Consider the following 22,899-nt stretch of genomic DNA (forward strand, 5'->3'; position numbering starts at 1 on the left):
TCTCTGTCTACCACTGTGTAATATGGGCGTGAGTCATATTGTTGTTGTTGTAAGCTTGTGACACTTATCGAATATGAAGTATTTGCACAACACACACATGAATATTTTTTTTATATCACACTAGCTATCAGTTCGCGTGGTGTGAACAAAAACTTAAGTAACATGTGTTCTTTCAGACTACGTTCTACATCTGCGCCAAATTACATAAAAGATCCGTTGAACTGTTCTGGAAATACATCTATTCAATCCAACCACTAGTAATGTTGATTTCAAAAAACTGTTTGACACATAACAAGTAAGCCGCCAGTAAGAAAACTTTCAGTATGTACAATTTTTCTTTATTTTTATAATAATAAAACAAAACATTTTGTTAATAACTCTGGAAATTCTTACGTGTTTGGTCATGGCAGTTTCCAGGCGGGCGTTGGAGTCCATTGGTTTTACGGACATTTTATTACCTTCAAAGGCTATTCACTGACCCTGAAGGCGATTCGCGTGGAATACTTCGCTGTTAGAGGTCATTACATTACTTATTTCATTCGTATCTAACAGTTGAACGTGAAGTGGGTGAGTATTTGTAATAAAAATTGTAAATGTTGTTAAATGATAGAAAATAAAAGTTGTTATAAGAATAAAAGAGTAATTATTGTGTTCAAATATTGTACGAAGCTATAAGTAATTTTACTTTTTATGTTAGAAAAGTAATTTATAGTCTATGTGGCCAGTTGTTTTTCCTCTTTTATACGTTGCCAGTTTATCCGCTTAACGCCAATACAAATAGAATAATCTTTTAGTTTGAGCTGCATTTGCCCTAGTTAAAATGTTTTGCTTAAAGTTTAGCATCATGTTTAAGCTTTTGCTTATAATAAATTTAATTAGCCCGTGAAAAGCATCATTTAAGAGTGAGACGGTATAATCTGTGAAACGGGGGTATTAATGTCGGAAAGCAGGAGACCAGCAGTGCTAGTATTGGCGAGGCTCCAACCTTGATTACTAGACTATGAAGTTAAGGACTAGGCTAGACTATTTGTAGAAAATTTTTCTGTACACTTTCCATGGGGGTGAGTTAAAAATGAAATTCACACCATGTGCTTCGTATTGTGTGGATACGTAAAATTTAAACTTTTTTTTATAAACGAATACTGATTTAAAAATGCACACAAACAAAACTAGGCCAAAAACAAACTAGTTCAAAATATATTGTTCGCTTTTAATCGACAGATCCTGTCTCTTTATAGTCAAAGCTCTAACCATATCAGAGGCAACCGCTAAACTCTCGCTGCCGGGACTTGACACTTTGCTGAATTAAACATAATTCTATTAATTGCACGAGTGCAAATGAACTCTCACTGACAATTCGTACGATTTTAACTTTTAAAAACTAGTTATTTTACGCTACCAACTGACTATTATGCGCTATTCATCTAAGTCAACATGTTAAGTATGAGTGTTCCTACCATGATGGACGATGATTTTTTTTATGCAAACAAGTAAGCGGCCACCTGAATTCGTCGAATCGTCAAGCGACCGCTGCCCATATACATCCGTGACTGTAGATGCGTTATTTCTATATTTATATAATCAAATACGAAATATTTTAAGATTGGGAGTACTGAATGACAAACAAACGGCAATCATAAATATTTTAGTACTGACAATTTTCACGCGCTACAATATTGAAATATTCTGCTGAAGTATTTCTGCATTCGGTACAATTTTATTCTGGAATTCGATAACTTTGTATGAAGTCTTGAATACCAACAATATATATACTATTGTAAAAGTTTTCTCCATTAAAGAAATTATAGGTTTTCTATTTACTTAAACATTTTGTCACTGAAAACGTCAAAACCTTGAAACACTTTAATAGTTTTCGAAGTTGCTTAAATTTAATTTTGTAACAAGATCAGGGGTGTACACATGAGCCAGTTGCCAAATACAGTGGCAGTTAGTTTAGGCAATGATGTGTAGTGACTGTTTACACGCGCGGCCCCCAGGGGGCGTGCGATGTTTCGTGACGGACGTGGTCCTGACTCATGGCCTATTTAGAAAGTCAACACACCCGCACCTTGTCAATCGGTTTATGGGTACAACCTACCATCAGATGAAAACTTAAGTGTAAAGTAACAACTTGTTTGATTATAATTTTACTATAATAATATCCTAAGCTAATAAAGTGATCTAAATTTAATGAATGAATAATATTGAAGCTTTTAGGATTGTAGGAACAAAATCAGATAGTTAAATTGAAGCATTTTCTTAATAAATATTTGGCTTTACGGGAGCGTGGAAAAGCTTCTTACGAGGAACTGACGTGAAATATCCTTAAGAGTATTATCCCTAACCTAATTGTTCAAAAATTTACAATCATTACTTAAATTAGTGGTAGATAGTGTTTTTTTTTTGCAATTATTATCATTATAAATCAAATTATTTAAACACGTAAACATAGCAATAATTCTCTGTTAAAGATAATTTCGATGTTAACCACATAATAAATCAGTTGGCCAATAGCTTTGAATAGATAATTCAATCAGACGACAATCTGTAGTATTCAAACGCGGTTAACATTTCCAATACTATCTTGTTATTTTACGTAACCGCTGCTCGTCGAAGTGTCTGACTGATTTCAATTTCGGTTATCATTTTCAAATCAATGTCTTATTTTATTGCAATATATCATTCTATCTATAAAAAAAAATAACCAAAAAAAATTTTTTTTTTTAAAATACAATAACAATTTTTTTTAAATACTTATTTTCACATGGTTTACATATATATAACTTATAATATGTTTATCTTTTTTCATTTACATTTTCTAAAAAGTATTTTGCAATCCTGCTCACGTGTAGTAACGTCACAAGAGACTACTTTTTAAAATAAGAGAGGAGTGTAAATGTAAGCAAAAGTTGAAAAAGAACTTTGCCATTTGATTGACAATATAAAAAGATGTTGAATTTATTTATGTATGAGTTGGGATTTGTACATTCGTAGCCTGGCAGTAATGTAGTAGACGAGGTCGCGGAACCCCTTCGAGATAAAACATGTCAAATGTGTATTACAAAAGGGATGCCAATAAATATCATTTTCTGTTTTATTTATGACTGTTTTATTGTGTATTATAGTTGTTTGTTTATTTTAGTTGTCATTGCATAAAATATCTTACGTTTATGTGTAAAAAATTCTGTATACATATTTAAGTATATTAATTTATTGTCTTAAAATGCAGTTGGTTTTCTTTTTTATATATATTTTATGCTTTAATTTTTAACATTAATAGAACGGTTTTATCTGATAATAAATAAGAAAAATGTTGGTTTTTAATATTTTAAAAATTATACAGGTAAAAACACGCTTATTTTTTTTTATCTCTTTCATTATCTTTAAAGAAAATACTGCGATCCCTAAGCGTATATATTTTAGCCAATCTCGTGTTGTCGCCGAACGGTAAATATATTTTGTAGCGGACTTAAAGAGGCATTGTAGTTAAGCCTAATTTATAGACTATTTAGTGTTACCTGACACATGCTTCTCGTTCAATTTATTTGGCTATTCCACGTCCAAACTTTCTTTATAATGTTCGAAGTATTTATTTTATATTATTTAAATTGTTTTCCTAATTAGTACTTAAACTAGGTTTGTAAATTGTCGCATTCGTATTGCCTTTTTAAACATATTTTGTAAATATAATTTCAACTTTTTCTATTATAAAAACATAAACGATAAACTGCTGCGGACATAGTTATTGTCTGAGCCATACTTAATTTAGATTCATGTTTAAATTATAATTATTCAAAAGTTATCATGAACTCAGTCAAAATATCCTCATAAGTAATTGAATCAAGCAATAAAATATTCTCTTCTTATAACTTTCCCCGAATTTCGCCCACTTTTTCGACCTAAAATCCGAGTACTTTGTAATTTTCTCGAACATTCATAAATAACAAGAAATTTGTGCGACATAATATAATGTCAATTGGCTCATTGGTATATAAATTGTGATGGCTATAATTTGAAGATACCATCTCGTTAACGGCCTTATAATAGTTGCCGTGATGCCCCAGCGCGCCACTGTATCGGAAGGTAGGTCGGTGCTTGGCCTATATTCCCTCTTCTTCTCTCACTTCTAGTTCCAGCTTCGCCCCTCTCTTTCCCCCGTGACGTCATCACGCAACCTCTCGCGCGTGTGTGTACGTCGAAAATACGCAGATTTGTGAATGTGTGGTCGTTTTGGTCTTTGTTGTAACAGTTCAATTTTATTATTTTGCTATGAAAATAAGGGAAAAATTTTGCTTTATGCTTGTATTTCTAAAGCTTTAGAATTAAATAAACTGAATTATGTTTCTATGATACTTATAAAATTTCTCTGAAATAGATTAAGTGTCTGCTTGATTATAACATGAGTAGATAATAAAAATTATAATATTAAATTATAGAGCTGATTGGATAATAGTATAGCAAAAGTGAAAAAGTAGTCACCATCTCCTTGACCTAATTCCAACCTATCTATATAGAGTCGGCATAAGATTTTTTTTTAATTTGAAATTGAATATCGTTTCTTTTTAAAATAACTTATTCTAATAAATATAAAAGTCTTGTACAAAGGCTAACTTTCCAAAGCTGCCGTTGAAAGTACGAATGCGGTCAAGTTATTTCTAATAATATTATACCAACGGAACAACAAGGAAAATATAGAATCAAATCTTTTTACTTAGTTGCTGGTTTCATTTACTTACTGGAATAATGCACAGCAAAAGCTAATTCAAAATGAATACTTTTATTAACGGAAAGTTTTTTTTTATATCACAAGGTGGCAAACGAGCGAACGGCCACCTGAAATTGCTGAAATAGCGAAGTGACTGTTGCCCATAGACATACGCAATTGCATATGCGTTGCCTACCTTTAATCGACGGAGGAGAGGATGCACAGAAAGAAAATATTTTCCCTTTCCATGCATCCTCTCATCCGGAGAGTCCACTTCCACTTCCCATCATTTCCTTATAAGAAAAAGGGTGGGAAGGGAAAGAGGACTAATTTTGGCCTCCGGGACAATTAATTATCAATTGGTTAAAATAGTCCCACTCAGAGTCATCATCATCATCTCATTATACATCCCCACTGAGGGCTTTGTAGCCAAACCTAAATTAGGAATCACATGGTCAAGTGTGGGTTGGTTTGAATTACTTCGCAGATATGTGCAGTTTTAATCATGATGTGTTGTGTTGATTTTCACCGTAAGAAAACGGGATAAATATACAAATGTAAATCGAAAAACACATTGGTATATGGCGGGATACGAACCTATGATCTGCAGATTACAAGTCAAGGGCTTAACCGCTGAGCCATGGATGCTCTCTCACTTGGAGTAAAAATGGCAATTTTAACAATTCCGTAGTGTACTTTTTATTTTAAATCGTTCCTTAGTGTAAGGTATGATTAGTTTCCCTTAGTTGCCAATTATCGATTAGTCCGGCAGTAAATTATTCTGATACATTCCAATATTGAAATCAAACAAGAATCAATCATCTACTCGACACGTTTTGATAGAACGGTGCTCACCTCGCTTGTAATTCGGAGATTAGATTAGTTTCATACATTTTAAATTCACATTACCAGATTATTCTGGAAACATTTACTTACTATATGATTTCTATTGCCTATTAGATACGTAAATGAACACATGTTCATTTAGCCTTTGTTTTTTCATGTGTTTTTACTTTTTAATTCAGGAATAATAAACAATAGAAACAAATAGTAGGCTTCATTAGTATTAATACTTTACTTTTAATTGAAAAAATATGTCGTTTTTTGTCCTCATTTGAATAACATTATAAAGTGAGTTGCTCCATTGATTATTTATGTGTGTTTTTTTTCGGAAATGACAGAAATACATTTAAATGTAACACTGTTTGATTTATAAATAAAACAAACGACAAATGAGAAACAGAAACAGATTTTTTTAGAGAATATTTATTTGACACTTTCTATGATGCAATGGTTATGAATGAAAAAATCGAGTCTTATAAAATCATCGTAAGTCAAATGCAAGTTAATGGAAAATAAATGTGTGTAAAATGATATAAAATTGATCGCTTCAACTTGCGACCGGGGAAGTGATATTTGGCAAATGTACATATGTGCCGGAAAACTCTTGTGAGATTGAAATTTCTAGTTTGAATTTAGATGAAATGTAGCATATCCAATTCGTAGAGTAAATTGAAAATTGATCGCAAAATACATTTAAATTATATTTATTTCTAAACAAACTATTTAAAGAAAAAATATATAACTATTTTATACTTAGTTGCTGGTGAAAAAAACATGTTACCATATTTACCGTTGGTTTCTGAGTCTAAAATATATCTTTAAAACATATCGTGGTCCCTGACTTTATCTTTGACAAAACAGAGATGACCATATATTTTAAACGATGCTTTTAATCCCAGAACTTCACGGTTGAAAATATAGTTGATGACACATTACCGAATGATAAATGATAAATTTCGCCAGCTATCATTTTTTCATGTAAAAACATTTTAGATAAAACTCAATTGCTAGTATTACTGTAGATATGAGTATGATAAAACTTTCTTTATAGCCGTGATAAAACCGATTAAGATAATAATTTCTTTAGTTATGCCGAATATTAAAATATGTAAAGATAGTTGTCGCCGGCGACTCCGTCCGCGCGGAAATATGAAAATACTTTATAAATCTATGTGTTCTTGTAGATTATGTTCTAAATCTGTGCCAAATTTCATCAAGATCCAGTGAGTCGTTCTGGAGATACAGACTAACCAACAAACATCCTTTTATTCATCTAAACATTCGTATTTATAGTATTAGTAAGATTTTCAATATTCTACACGGTTAATCTGTTACATTCCCATATCTCAACTTTAATACTTAAAAATAAAATGTATTAAAAATTAATAACATTCAATATTGGATGTTAAAAAACTTAAATTATACTTAATGTCACAAAAAAGGTTACATAAAGCGAGACGGGCTCTGAGAATAAGCAATATCAGTGCCGTCAGCTGAGCTAAACATAAATTAAACCGTCTCGGAGTTTGAAATTGCTATTTCTATAACAATATATCAAAACTAGACGTCGTTGTTGTTTACAAAATTTAATTTAATTTAAATTACACTTGAAATTCGGTAGAGATTTTGTTTTGGGAACAGAGAAAGCGTAAGAGATAAGTTAGAAAGAAAACAATGAGGGGTAAAAAATATACAAGAAAAATGTTTAATACAAAAATAGCTGCGTCGGTCACGGTATGATCAAGTTGAAAATTTGAGGTTATAACTTTAATGCGCAATAAGTGCCGTTTTAAAAGCGCTTGTAAGAGAGAGAGAAGTCAAGAAACTGCTTTTTGGTACTCTGACTTACTTGTTTATTCAAGGATCCAAATAAACCATGTATCAATTATAAACATATTTATAATTAAACATTTAAGTTAAAATAATTATAAATTAAGCGAATAAACATAATATTTCAGTAATGTTTTACATAGCCTTGTTCTTTTGCGTAGTATTTACTTCTGACTGAAATTCTTTCATAAACGTTAATTTTTATCAATAAGATTATCTTTAGATACAATAATCTTAAGATGCGTAAGATTATCAAATTGTTATCAGTCAGTGAACTAACCATATAAGTATAAATCTATATTATAAAAGAAAGTCGCGTTTGTTACACTATTTATATCTCAAGAACGGCTTTACCGATATGGCTGAAAATTGGTGAGGAGGTAGCTTAGAGCCAGGAGACGGACATTGGATAATATTTTTTTCATTTTTTTTCGAATTTATGCCTTGAAGAGCTGCATTTTTTTAACTTACTAATATTATAAATGCGAATGTTTAGATGGATGTGATGTGGATAAATGGGTGTTTGAAGATATCTCTAAAACAGCTGAACGGATCTCGATTAAATTTGGCATACGTATAGAACATAGTCAGAAAGAACACATAGGCTACACTAATTAATTTGTTTATATATCCACGCGGACGGAGTCGCTGGAGACAGCTACTATTATATAAAAACTCTATCGTTTTTAGCGCACTAGATTTATTAGTCTTTGTGTACACGTATTTAATTTTAAATAATTGGATTTCATAATTCTTGGATTTTCAGCAGCCAAATGTAAATTACAGATTCTAATTTTGATTTAATTTAATTAACGTCGTTGCTAAAGCCAAATAATTTGTTAATTAAATCTTTATTAAAGCTGCCGACTTTAAGTTAAGCTCGACAGTATTACATAAGTAACTTCGTTATTACGATTACATTGTACATATATTTGTAAATAATTTATATAATTCAGATTAATTAATTTAACGTTTGTTGAAAATATTTTAGAATTTATGATACGATTAAATATTATGTGTTTTGTTGTTGTTGTGATTTTTGTATACTGTGACAAGAGGTCATCTTGCTTGGCTTGTTTTATCCTTCACTAACATTTGGTTGCTATAAGATGAACGCAGCATCCATAATGAGTTTTTTGTCGCATAAAATATTTATTTTCAATATACAATTGCTATAGTTAAATTTTACTATTAAAAATAATTTTGAAGCTTATTCATAATAACGAAAATATATTTTATATATACGCACAATTTATAATGTTTATTCAGAGTTTATGAACCTCTAGTTAACTGACCTCTCATAAGACCGATCTCCGCGGCACCGCCGTCTTTGTCCTGTCCAGATAACAACCGCATCTTTCACAACAATAACAATCGACTGTCAATTAAACAACGCAACTGTTTATTCCGATCTTTCAAAATCTAATATATACGGTTTAAAGTAGGTTATCCTCCAGTTATCGTTTGACATGTGACTCGATAACATTGACAGCAAACAAAGGGTTTTCATTTTTAATTTAACTAAATGAAGTTAACAGTTAACTAACTCGAAAATAGAAAATGATTTGAGTGAAGTGAATGAGAAATTTATTATGAATTAAAATAAAAGATAATCTCTTATATAAACCAAGACATTTCTTACAATATTACTACAAGTTATTATTCTTTTATGATCATTGTAAATTCTTTTGGGAATCTGAAAATTATTTATTATATCGGACTCCCGACATTCCATCTATTATACGTGCTAAAGTAACATTCTTTAAACGTTCGGACTATCCAAACCTATAGTCACGATGTCTTAAAGACAAGACCAAAACTTGAATTATAATTTATAAACATGATCTTCAATTTATTGTAAACTTATATTATAAACTTTAGTTTATTTGTTAAATAGAATGAAAAATATCTGCAATGAATCATAAATATAATATATCCATAGAATCTCGTAACAAATCGCCAAGCTTCTCTATATTAGAAATAAAATTTACTTGCTTAAAGTATTACTATGTTATGTTACATATGCCTAGAGCTTTTAAGCTCGCTATTCAAGAATTAAAATGGTATTAGTATTTAAGTTTATGCGTTATAAATAAACAAAGCTTGTAACTTTTCATTTATACTTTTTAGATTAGATAGAATATTAAGTAGCGTGTAGATGATAATAATAATATAGGTAGAGAGTTTGTATCTTTATTACTTGTTTTACAAATCTATATATATAAAAGAAAGTCGCGTTAGTTACACTATTTATAACTCAAGAGCGGCTTTACCGCTATGGTTAAAAACTGGTGAGGTGGTAGCTTAGAGTCAGGAGACGGACATAGGATACTATTTTTTTTTCGAATTTATGTCTTGAAGAGCTGCTTTTTATTTAACTTATCTATATATTAAGTTTTTTTATATATCCACGCGGATCGAGTCGCGAGCGACAGCTAGTTTACAATATTTTGAAATATTTGAATTAAATAAATGAAAAATGAATTAACTGACCTTGTGTGTGTATTGGTGAATATCTATTGGATATTTCAATTTGCATATTAACATTAAAACTATCACAAACAATGTTTTACAATTCTGTCACAACGACTATAAATTTTATCATAAAAAAATACTGTCTTCGTTGAGTTATAAAAGTAGACTGTTTATTGTAAAGGTTAGTCATATAACTTTGTGTCATACTATGTATGTACATTATATCAATATTAAATTCCTACCACTTGGGAGTACTTATCGTTTATATCTAAGGTTATAGAGAAGCATTTGTCTACAACAAATAAAATTATCTTCACACATAATATCACTCAATGATTAAAGACATGACCACATCTTAGCAGTATTAACAAAAGGTTACGAATTAGGTAAACTGAAAGTTTTTATAAAGACTTTAGTTAGAGGAATTCAATATTATTAGCCGATTTCAAAAAGAAGGAGATTATCAATTCGTCTGCATGATCCTTTTTTATGTGTGTTACCGCGTAACTCCGCCCCTGGTGCTCCGATTTTGAAATGTTTTTTTTGATCGCAATGTTTTGCTTGCATCCCATTGGTTTTTTTAAATAATTTTTATTTTATCCCAGCTGTCGCTTGGAATTTGCGTGCGGAATTGATAAAAAAAACTAAGTAGTCTATGTGTTCTTCTAGACTATGTGTTACATCTATGCTAAATTTCAGCGAAATCCATGCTCACTGTATGGAGATACATTCAAACAAACGTCAATCCATCCATCTTTATATCCAAAAATTCGTATTATTGCTGTCAAATGTTTAAGCAGCTTTATGTTAATAGATTGAGAATGCCAGAGGCCACATACTAGACATCTTTACAAAATTTTCTTATAGGGAAAGGACGATATATCCTCTTTCTATTCATAACCTCCTTAGTCCATCAAACTTTTAAATTGTTGGCAGCTTACTCTCTCGTTTCCTTTTACTATAAAAACGATAATAATAATTTAATCCTAGTTCTGTTTACTGCTGGAATGTCAACATACGATAGTGATCACATGACTTTCAGTCATTGGCCTCTTTTTATTATACTGATGCATAGTTCGATAATAATCTGGCTTAATGTGCATAAAGATAACTGATATACGAATGATAATCTGATAAGATGTTATAAAAATACAAAGATTATGATCGGTTACAACTAGTGGTTATATACTTTTAATTGTGTTTAATAAATACAAGCAGATTTTTGTTAATTTACTAATATTTCTTGTACCATTCCAACTAAGCTCTATGCTTGTGCTAGGAAATAGTTTACAATAGTCGCATGGCGGGATTCGAATCCCCGACCATATGATTGGACATCCGCACCCTTAACCATTAGGTTGTTGTCGAAATTAGGAGTTTTGGGCTTAGGCTTTGGATGAATGATTTTTTGCTTTCCACTAAGCATGAAAGGGTGATGATTTTGAGGGCTGAGAAGTCACTATTTGACGTTTTTTTCGTAATTCGCAGGGTTAAGAGGTAACATGCATTTGGTTATTTAGCAGTCTAACTTAACAATTAGTGGTAGTCACGTCAAAATAAAGTTACATCACTTTTGATTTTATGTTCGACCACAAATGTAATAAACATGAGAAAGGAAATGTTTATTGCTTTATACATGAAGAAGCAGCATTCTAAATATTTAACTCACAAGTATAGTTGTTAATCTTAAGGGTAGGTCTATCGTAGGCCGCATTACGCTCTCTGAATACAAATTATTTAGTATACCAATTTAAGATTTATATGCGTACTCAGTCTATACTTCTATATAAAGAGAAAGGATTCGTATTTTTGTATGTAACGAATAAACTCAAAAACTACCAGACTTGTTTAAAAAAACTTTTTTTTTCTTACGTTTGATAAGCCAGCGCTTGACCACGATCCCACCTGGTGTTAGTGGAGATTTGGTCGAAAGATGATAGCTTATAAACGGTAGACTTTTACCGTTAATAAGCTACATTATTTTTTAGTAACGTAGCCATGGTCACGGGCAAAAGCTTATATTATAAAAAAAGATACGTCCTTACGAATTAAAACTTTACATGACATATTTCTTATGAAATAGATTTTTACTTACAAAAAAAAATAGCAAAGTTTTCAAAGCAAAACCAGACGGAAGGTTTTGCCTTATCAATTAAAATAATTTAATTTTCCTTATTATAATTTGCTATTATGTAAGCGGAAGGCAGAAAACATGGAAAATAGATTTTTGTCTTTGTCTTATCAATCATATAAAAACTATTAAACTTGTTAACAAGACTGGACAATATACGCGAAATCGTATGTAAAATTTACTTTTAAAAATATTTTTTGATATAATGGAGACTACAATATGTTTTATACAATTTTGACAACAGTCGAATACTTCGGTAAAAATATTTGTTTTGACAATTACAACTCTTTAACATTATGTTATCTGTAATCTTAATTAAATATTCCGAGAAAGATATATTAAAAGTATAAACAAGAAACCTCTTTAAGCGTAAGTCATTATCAGGTCCCGATGGCTAACGGCAATAAGCGAGAAACTTGGATAGGAAAAAGCGAAAAAATATCACGGTCCCTTGAATTCTCGCTCATCTAGGTGTGACTGCATGTCATGGGGAGGAAAGAGTTAGGAATTAACTGTCTCCTTTAGTCTCTTAGTTAAGGAGTCATCGCAATGATCACGATTCTTTAGTGTGCAAAAAAGATTTCTTATGTCTTGGTTACTTTGTTTGTAGTTTATAAAATGTGCCAAGCATTTGTATGATAAGAGGCAGGAAGAGGAAAATGTAGGTTTTAGTAAAGATTAGTGTATTAGTTATATTTTTACATAGATTTGTAGAGTTAAAGTAAATTGTTGGTCGCCCCTTATTGAGTTTTATTGAGTTTTTATTTTGAATAAAAATAGTTATTCAAAATTTAACTCTTATTCCCATGTTTTACGTTCATTCGTTTCCGCAATTTCCTAAAAAAAAGACTTCCAACGTTTTTGCTTCACGTTTTAATATAATGATTTAGTTTTTCCAGGAAAAACCCACTGAGACGTAATTAAACGATAACAAAAATAAAGAGAGCAACCAATAAATTTTATTTAAGCCTCTGATGGGCCATTCACAAATATTTTTATCAATATTCAATTTTTTTTCGAATCTTTTTATTATTTCCGATTTTTTTGCTCAACTTTTTACTTCTTCTTTACGACAGACGAATAGCCTATGGCCAAATTAAGCTTTCAAAATATTATAGTGCGTATGCTTAGAAAATGTGACGAATAATTGTTACAGGTGAAAACTCAACCGTCCGCCGGGTGACGAAACCCAAACAAGTGACATGAATTCGCTAGTGACATATCATTTTGTAAAGTTGTCGTAAAAACCATCACCTAGTGAACTTTCCTTCTTCTCATTGTGGCTTTTTATTTGGGAAAGTTTGCAGAACCTGATTGTTCTAGCGATCCAATGTATTGACATTTCAGAATAGCCCAAATATTATTTATCTATCGACAGTATCTGTTTACGATAACATAATGCTTCGATAAACTGTTCACAATTTTTTTTTTATTTATTTAGAACAACATGTGTTTAATCTGTTATTACTCATTTTCTGCTAATTTTCCTTACCTTGTTTTGTAGTTGAACTATACTTATCAAAATAGAAAACATTTAGAAACATTTTAGATAGGAACTTCGAATTTTTAAAGAAGTAAAGCATAATAGATATTATTGCACAAAAAGAATACCTTGGTTTTTTGGAGTTGACCCAAAACAATATTTTGTTTACCATTTCATAAGCTTTCAGGTTGCTAAACTATTATGAACCACTGTAATATTCAGCTTAAAAACATTTTAGTTTAATGGTCGTTTTAGCTATATCTCGTAATTGATGCTAATTTTTCGTTCCTTAAAGACTCTACATTCGCAGTTCATGTGGTATAATCATGTAGTAGGCGTAATTATTTGTAAGGTTATGATTTTATTTATAATAAAAAGAAAATATGTGGTAGAAACATATACTATTTCTATGGAAACGGAAAATGTCTGATATTTTTGAATATAAAAAACATCAAAGTATAAAGTTTATCATAATTTATGAACACTGACAATGATAAATTAATTAATTGATAAATTGATTAGTCGGTAGCTGATAGACGAATTAACATTATCGTTAAAAACGTGCCGGATTATTTCATGATTAGGAGTTTAGTCCTAATAATGAAGATTTTTAACGCAATTTTTCTTTTATACACAAGACTTAATGCTCCTGTTCATAATTTTAATAATTCATCTTAATGTTAGCCATATATATAACTATAAATGGAGTCAGGGCCGGCGTTAGTGTTGGGCGCGGTAAGACGACGCCCTGGGCGCTAGACGGAAAGGGGCGCCACAAGTCTGCGAATTACATTGTCTCACGTAGCATTGGTAACCCATCCAAAGGCAACACTAAATGAGGGTGCAGTGGAAATTTCGCCCAGGGCGCTATTAGCGCCAAAACCTTTACTTGATGGAGTGTTTCTTACAAGTTTGACCTTTAATTGTAAGACAAATTTTGAAATGTTATTAGTATGCTGGACGGAATTGTATCATCATCATAATCAGTTCACTATACATCCCCAACGAGGGGCTCGGAGCTTACCCTAAGTTAAGGGTGATTAAGCCATAGTCAACCACGCTGGCCAATTGCGGGTTGGAATGGTATACCAGTGTAAATTTCCCAATTTCAGGAAAAAGTAACGTACTGTTTTCAATTTTAATTATTGTGTTTATCACATTTCAACTCAAAACGTATTACATAAGGATTATGGCAACAGTAATTCTAAGATAAAATAATCATATTATTTTAATTCAAGATAACGTTATGTGAGCTTTTAGTCCTTTATTTTTGTTTTATTATAGTTAAAATGATTCATAATAGATAAATGGACGAATGATCCGTCACATCCTTAATGGCAACTGCAAAAAAAAATGAAAATTTAATTGTACGACATTCTTAGATAACATGGCCGATGCTATTCTAACAGTAGAATAAAATTACGAAGTGTAATTTTTTTTCTGTGCAGCCCTCGCCAGGTATCCTCAAAGGATTGTCGGTGGATCGACAACCAACATTTCTCAGTACCTATATATGTATAGTGTCTTGCCTTGCTGTACTCGCGGAGCGTTTAAACTTAAGAAAAGCTTGCAGAAAGCCAGCATCATCATAATTTTTAATACAGAATATGATTTCAATTTTATTTTACGTTTAACTTTTAGAATTTAGTTTTTATCATTTTTTAATTAGTTTTTGTTCAGCGGATATGAATTCGAAGACAATCCAATAAAAAAACAGACAATACAAATACGATTAAAAAAACTTTACAAGTAGCCTATGTGTTTTTCCAAATTATGTTCTACAACTATGCCAAATTTCAGCGAGATCCGTTGAGTCTTTCCGGAGATACCTTCAAACAAACACGCATCCGGATGGATACATGTTTGCGAATGCTTAAATGAATTTCTAAACATTCTCATTTATAATATTAGTAAGATAGGTAAATTATCGTTGCGATCTTTAGGGGAGGCCAATGCCCAGCAGTGGGGGTCTCATTGCTGAACAAGCAAGCAAAGTAAATTAGGCTTAACCCATCTATCCTCCCTGAAATATGTATAACCCCAAGGGGTAATAGATGTTCAAGTATTCCTCTTGTGAAAAATATAATATTCTGTATAAAGTAAATTTATTGTAAAATGTACTATCAGAAACATATATTTTATGAACGATAAACAATCTGATTCGGTAGCTGGTTGCTAAATTTTAGTTCTTACTGGGAATTTTTAGCTAGAAATTCGAATTTCTGTAAATCAAATTCGGATTTTTACCTTAATTCTTGATATTAAATAATATATTTAAAACTAATAATTTACTAAAATATATTATTAAAGGAGTCCCTTTAGGCAAGATACTGGCAGCGTTCTCCCTTTGGATAGCTAAACTAATTTTTTGTCCGAGGTAGCTGCCAGCTCTACGGTCCCGATGTCGATTAATTTTTTGGATATGTCCTTAAAAATATATTATATTATATAACTATATTATATAAAAAGCCTTAAAGCGCTAGCCTTTGTAATTAAATTACCTAGGAAGATTACCAATATGATTTGCAAGGAGAAGAAATTGATTTGATGGTACATAGAAAATAATTGAATTTATATAATTATTACATAACATAAAATTATCACAGATACAAAATTGACAATGATTAACATAAAGGTATTCACGGATGATTTAATCAATAATTCATTTTAGCGATTACGTTGTCTATTCAGTATCATATCATTTAGTTAATGTCATCAAATTCTGTATAAATATGAACATCATTTGGTAGATTATTTCAAAACGTTTGACAATGCGCATCACCCTGTTGTTGTTGGCCCTGGGCTTGGCTGTCGTCGCGGGTGAGAAAAAAATTAAAAATTACAGTTTAAAAAATTACTCTTGTTGAAAAATTAAAACAGTTTTATAAGAAAAAAAGCATAATTAATATAAATTTTGTTTTATATTACAGCTGTCCCCAGGAATCCTCAGAGGATTGTTGGTGGATCGACAACTAATATTTCACGGTATCCATTCGGTGCTGCCTTGCTGTACTCATGGGGTGGTTCAAACTTCAGGCAAGCTTGCGGTGGTACCATCTTGAATAACAGATCAATTTTGACCGCTGGACACTGCGTTTGGTAAGTTTGTAGTAAAACTTGTGTGTAAAATAGGTACTTATCCAGTTGAAAGTTACTCTATAATTGATTCCTTTGATTTGCAGGCGCGACTCTGCGAACCAATGGCGCATCCGTGTCGGATCCACTAACGCCAACAGCGGCGGTGTTGTTCACAACATTAACAGAATCATCATGCATCCCAATTACAACTCCCGCAATCTGGACAACGATATTGCTATCCTGCGATCCTCTTCCAACTTTGCATTCAACAATAACGTACGTGCTGGAAGTATTGCAGGCTCCAACTACAATCTTGCTGACAATCAAGCCGTTTGGGCTATCGGATGGGGCGCTATTGCTGTAAGTATGCCTATAATTCATTATTTAACAGTGGTAGAGCCTGCTTTAACATCTTCGCACGAATTGGCCCGGCTCGCCCGGTGAAATACCACGACCACACAGAAGACAGGCGTTAAGTGGAAGCTATTCCGCGTTTCGTCTGATGAGCGTGCGTCCCAGAGGCCTAATTTAGTCCTCTTTCCCTTCCCACCCTTTTCCTTATAAGGAAAGGATGGGAAGTGGAAAGGGACTTTCCGGATGAGAGGATGCATGGAAAGGGAAAATATTTTCTTTCTGTGCATCCTCTCCTCCGTCGATTAAAGGTAGGCAACGCAATTGCGTATGTCTATGGGCAACGGTCACTTCGCTATTTCAGCGATTTCAGTTGGCCGCTCGCACATTTGCCACCTTATGATATAAAAAAAAAAATTACTATGTATTGGCTCATAACTTAAGGAATTAATTTAATTTTTTTGGTTATAGTTCAAGGGACAAAGCTCTGAGCAGCTGCGCCATGTCCAAATCTGGACCGTCAACCAGAACGTATGCAGACAACGTTACGCTACCAGGGGATCAACTGTCACCGACAACATGTTGTGCTCTGGATGGCTCGATGTCGGCGGTCGCGACCAGTGCCAAGGTGACTCTGGCGGCCCTCTCATCCACAACAACGTTGTCGTCGGTGTATGCTCCTGGGGACACGAATGCGCTCTTGCCTATTTCCCTGGTGTTAATGCTCGTGTGTCGCGCTACACATCTTGGATCCAGTCTAATGCCTAATTTTCTTAATATATTGATTTGAAACACACAAAAATTCTTTAATTTCAATATGATGTTTTGTACCGTTGTGGAGTTATCAAGAGTACATGTAGATATATGTAGGTAAACGTGGGCTAAATAAATAGGCCACATCTAACATCTATAAATTTTAGCTGCATAGTGAAGCTTCATGGTGAGTACTGCTTGAAAACATCGATTAAAGTAAACGAAGTGATTAGGAATTGAAACAATAATGAATCGATTTCAGTTATTATGAAATATCTTTCTTCAGATTTTCCGGAATATCCATAACATGTTCTTTAAAACATACAAGAATTCACTGAGGCGTTATCATAACCACGTTCGATTGACTTGATTACAATTAATATGTAATCGTTTGAAAAAATGTTGGCAATTTTGCGGTTCTAACTTAAAAAAAATTATGCCCGTTAATAAAAGGTTAAGTTATTGGATTTTGATGCAGTGCCAAATGTGACATATTTAAATGCCTCACCTATAGTGGCTCTATATTTATGCTCTTCTAGTTGAATAGATATTTTTGAAGCCGAAAGTGTATTCATATTTAAGGAGTGGTATCTGCGTATACATTTTAATGCAGCTGACTGTACTATTGCCGTTCGATAGGATAATATTTTTCTGGTTTATCTTTCATGGTGAATATAATAGCCGCTTGACCGATTTCAAATATTTAGTAATGGAATAATTAGTTATCAGTGATATGGACAAATTAATGTTTGATAATAAAAAAATATTGATTTACGGATATTAAATACAAAGGCCTTAATACCAATACATTTGTTTTGAAATCGGTGTTAATTCACTTGACTTTAATAAAGAAGAATTCTCAGTTGTAAGCAAACATGTTTTAACTTCTGTTTGAGAATTTTAGGTAATAAAGATTAAACCAAAAACAATAACTAACATAAAAATTGCACATAACTGAGAAATTAAATTAAACTTAAGTTACCATTTATGGTTAATATGGGTAATCTAGTGATGCCCACACTAGGCAATGCATGTATCGTGGGCACCGAAATTCATATAGGTATATTCAGTCCACAAAATTACAAGAACAATTGCAGTAACAGATTCCACTTGTTCGAAATGTATGTATGTATGAAGTGTAGGCAGATGGAGGATCAACAGTAATCATCTCCATACAATGTTTCTAACAATAAGGTAGATACAACAATCTAAATTTTTGTATATAACACTATGTAATAGAATGTTTAAAGATTCGCTTGTACAATAAATGATTTACTGTGGGTTTCTGAGATCAAAAACTTTGTTTAAAACATATTGTGATCTCTGTTTTGTCAAAGATGACAGACAAGGATGACGATATATTTTATACAGATATATAGGTCTCAGAAGCCAACGGCTGAAGATAACCTACTGAATTTGCATATTTGTATATATATTCGATTGTCGCGAATTCATACAGAAAGTTCCTGTTCGATGGACATATAAAAATTACGCGGAGAAAGTTTAAAGAGAATGTGGTCAGTATAGTTTGAAGATTCTCCATTAGTTCGGCTACTCGAGCGTAAATACTCTTGAGGAATTTTCCCGCTTTAAACAAATGGAATTTTATAGAAAAAGGCTGACACGGACACGTAATAAAAAAAAGGACTGAATTGGAAAATTTTCAGCATTCAATTATAGATAGGTGGACATAGAAAAAGGACAGAGCTAAATTAGAACCGTTGTCTAAACAAAACAAGTTTAATGATTGTTATTTGGCTAGTTTAAAAAGTTATAATATCTTAGAATTATTTTTATCGGACCGTATCTTAAATTTCGCAACTAACTTATGTTATAAATATAAGGACAAACTGCGTTTAGTAAAAAGTTACTCATAGTTCGACAATGCGTACCAGCGTTCTGCTGTTGACGGTAGGCCTAGCTGTGGTGGCAGGTGAGAAAAATATCCAAAATAATATTTCCTGTTTATAAAAATAAATGGATTCATAAAGTTTACTGGAAACTATTTACTGTTACTGTTTAAATTTGTTTAGCAATTGTAAAAAGTTATGTTATTATTATAGCTGGTCCGAGGAATCCTCAAAGAATCGTTGGTGGATCAACAACCAACATTTCCCAGTATCCATATGGAGCTGCCTTGCTGTACTCATGGGGTGGTTCGACCTTCTGGCAAGCGTGTGGTGGAACCATCTTGAATAATAGATCTATCCTATCTGCTGCTCATTGTTTCATGTAAGTAACTAATAAAGAAATAATTTTAACAAAGGTGTATAAATTAAATCAATTATAACAGTTTGAATATTAATAACTGAATTTCTGTTACAGTGGGGACACAGCTAACATGTGGCGCATCCGTGTCGGATCAACTAACGCTAACAGCGGCGGTGTCGTCCACAACACTAACTCAATCATTAGACACCCCAACTACAACTCTCGTACTCAGGACAACGATATTGCTATCTTGAGGTCCTCTTCCAACTTCGGGTTCAACAACAATGTGCGCGCTGGAAGTATTGCAGGCTCCAACTACAACCTTCCAGACAACCAAGCTGTTTGGGCTATCGGATGGGGCGCAACGTCTGTAAGTGAATAATAATGTTGATTGCCTTCAGAAAATTAAAACAATAGTTAATCGTGGTGGTATCAGAGTAGCTCATCGTGAAGTGTACCATTTGGAAGCTTCTGCTTTTCCTGATCAAAGGGCCGTTCTTATTCAAAGCGAGTATATTTTAATTTAAAACAATGTAAGTAATCTTAAATTCTCTCTTTTATTTGCTAACAGTTTGAAGGTCCAGGCTCTGAGCAGCTGCGCCACGTACAAGTCTGGACCATCAACCAGAACACATGCAGAAATAATTACGCTACTAGAGGATCGTCGGCAGTCGCGACCAGTGCCAAGGCGACTCTGGCGGCCCTCTCATCCACAACAACGTTGTCGTCGGTGTATGCTCCTGGGGATACGAATGCGCTCTTGCAGACTTTCCCGGTGTTAATGCTCGTGTCTCACGGTACACATCTTGGATCCAGTCCAACGCTTAATTTTTTTTTATAAAATAAATTCGAAAAATATAATTTGATTTTTTATGTGCCCGTAACTTTGTCCGTGAGGAAGAGGTTCCTTTTCTAGCAAATATACATTAAAGTCTTGTATCACTAATTTGGTGCACTCTTGAGGGCTTTGGGTCGGTTGGTCACAATCACCCTGACATCTGATGACCCGGTATGAAATGGTTAAGCCCTAGCCCTAGCCCCTAAAGGCATTTTAAACTGCGTTTATTAGATCTACAGTTTTAGTTCTTTTCAAACAATATTCCATTAATATTATATCTCTGGATTATTTCAATTACCTTTAATCTCGATTACAAGTCTTGCCCAATCCAATTATTTTTAATCAAGATATGTTGCATAAAAAAGTATTTAAAACTTTACCAATATTTTATTTGTTCACTAAATGAGGCAAGTACTGATAAACGTGATGCAGCCATTTTTAATGTGTCAACGTACACCGTTAACATACTGTTTGTGTATGTGATCCAAACATAGTATATATACTAATAAACTTATATAAAAACGGCTAAACACTCACGTATTTTCGTCCGGTGGCGGCACCAACTAGTTTCGATAGGGATGGCGATATGATTTATACAGAGATTTTTGTCTCAGGAACCATCGGTTAATGATCTTAAAAGTCATAAAAGTGTTTCAGCAGTCGAAAAATGTAATTGCTGTCAATTTTATCACCTTGATAATTCATGAGATAAACTTAGTAACGTAATGATTGATGTCGTTTATTTTTCCGTCTCTTTTGTGAATTAATCTATCGAATCAATCATCTTCAGTAATAATTATGGTATTTCATATTTATTTGTTTAACAGCGCTAGAGCTAGCAACAACATTTTTGCACGAATGAACCGGCTTGTTTGGATATACCACGCAGAAGACACGCGTGTAGTGGAAGTAATTAAGTGTTTCCTCTGATATCTGTGTACCGGAAGCCTAATTATGGTCTTTTTGCCCTTCCTAGCGTTTTTTTTAAAGGAAGCGATGGGAAGGGAAGGCGGATTTTCCTTAGGAAAGGGTAATATTAAATTTATCTGCGTTCCTTCATTTGGCGATAAAAGGTTACCCATATTTTGGCGAATTAAGGTAGCCGCTTATTTGCGTGCTAACTTTTTCTATAAAAATACTAGGTGTCGCCCGCGATTCCGTCCGCGCGGGATTAAAAATAGATGTTGGCCGATTCTCAGACCTACCCAATATGCTCACAAAATCTCATGAGAATCGGTCAAGCCGTTTCGGAGGAGTATGGGAACGAAAATTGTGACACGAGAATTTTAAATAAAAGATAAAACCACCAGTGGGAGAGGTGCTAAAATAGTAAGATTTTTGTCTTAATGAATTCTGTTGTCGCCTTTCGCTAGTCAATACAAAACGATTGTCGTAAAATCAAATCACCAACACAACAATAAAATCAAGTATGTGCTTGATAATGACATAACTAAAGCTTTATCTTTTATGATGAGATATTAATTACGTAATTAGGTAAATATTAGATAAGTAAGAGCATAAATAAATTAGAAGTCCGTAGAAAACTCAATTCAGATCAAACGAGTATAGACAAAAAATACGGCTCTGCTTTTACACAACGAGCTTTTTTTGTCAGGAAATATTCGTTTCTTTCAAATAGGATGAGGGGGATGAGGTTTTTTTTGTGGAAACTAATGGTAAGATGCCAATTGGATGTGATATCGGATATCATCATCATCGAGTGGGGCTCAGAGCCTACCCTAACTAATGGATGACTAGGCCATAGTCAACCACGCTGGCCCAGTACGGGTTGGATGACTTCACACATATCTGTGAATTTCTTCGCAGATATGCGCAGGTTATATCCCGATGTTTTCCTGCACCGTAAGAACATCGGATAAATGTACATATGTAGATCGAATATCGAAAAACGCATTGGTACATGGCGGGATTTGAATCTATGTCTTGCAGACTACAAATCAAGGGTTTATACTACAAATCCACTGAACCACCAACGCTCTATCGACGCTATGTCGGATATCGATGTGTGCTATGTATAATTTGTGTCAATATTATCATTTCCGGTAATTAGATAGACTTTGTCGAATAATGCCAGATAGTTGCGTCTCTTTCATGAAGAATATTCCGAACCAATTCTCATAAGTAATGATTTTAGAATAGTTTAAGGTTATACGAAAAAGGTTGTAATATCTGAGACAAGG

The 22,899-nt window shown here is 32.9% G+C and overlaps 2 protein-coding genes and 1 pseudogene across 9 annotated transcripts in view; 2 read left to right on the forward strand and 1 right to left on the reverse strand.

Annotated features, from left to right (window-relative positions):
- The window catches only part of kcc (solute carrier family 12 member kcc), a 185,846-nt gene that overhangs the window by 40,251 nt on the left and 122,696 nt on the right, over positions 1-22,899 (reverse strand). The window contains exon 1 of one of the 8 annotated variants that reach the window (XM_013320406.1): positions 9,872-9,984. The exons of 6 other annotated variants lie outside the window; for them this stretch is intronic. In XM_013320406.1, coding sequence (XP_013175860.1) covers positions 9,872-9,917 — 46 coding nt within the window. In that variant the 5' untranslated portion in view covers positions 9,918-9,984. Of the gene's footprint in view, positions 1-8,673; positions 8,716-9,871; positions 9,985-22,899 lie in introns of those variants that run through there. One more of the 8 variants, XM_013320407.1, reaches the window with a different exon arrangement.
- LOC106123986 (trypsin, alkaline C-like) lies at positions 16,178-17,692 on the forward strand. The gene is made up of 4 exons (XM_013320419.1): positions 16,178-16,287; positions 16,398-16,566; positions 16,650-16,905; positions 17,368-17,692. Exons 1-4 carry the CDS (start codon positions 16,239-16,241, stop codon positions 17,662-17,664), a joined length of 771 nt encoding a protein of 256 aa, XP_013175873.1. The 5' UTR covers positions 16,178-16,238; the 3' UTR covers positions 17,665-17,692.
- Positions 19,522-20,699, forward strand: LOC106123990 (trypsin CFT-1-like; annotated as a pseudogene).

Source organism: Papilio xuthus, unplaced genomic scaffold (assembly GCF_000836235.2).
Source record: "Papilio xuthus unplaced genomic scaffold, Pxut_1.1 DF825946.1, whole genome shotgun sequence".
Classification (NCBI taxonomy): Eukaryota; Metazoa; Arthropoda; class Insecta; order Lepidoptera; family Papilionidae; genus Papilio; species Papilio xuthus.

What these genes read in the sequence shown, in the direction of transcription:
- LOC106123986 (XM_013320419.1), top strand. Translation starts at nt 16,239, where the DNA reads ATGCGCATCACCCTGTTGTTGTTGGCCCTGGGCTTGGCTGTCGTCGCG. An exon ending in GGGCTTGGCTGTCGTCGCGG is followed by an intron (nt 16,288 to 16,397) that starts GTGAGAAAAAAA and finishes TTTATATTACAG; the next exon opens with CTGTCCCCAGGAATCCTCAG. An exon ending in TCGGATGGGGCGCTATTGCT is followed by an intron (nt 16,906 to 17,367) that starts GTAAGTATGCCT and finishes TTTTGGTTATAG; the next exon opens with TTCAAGGGACAAAGCTCTGA.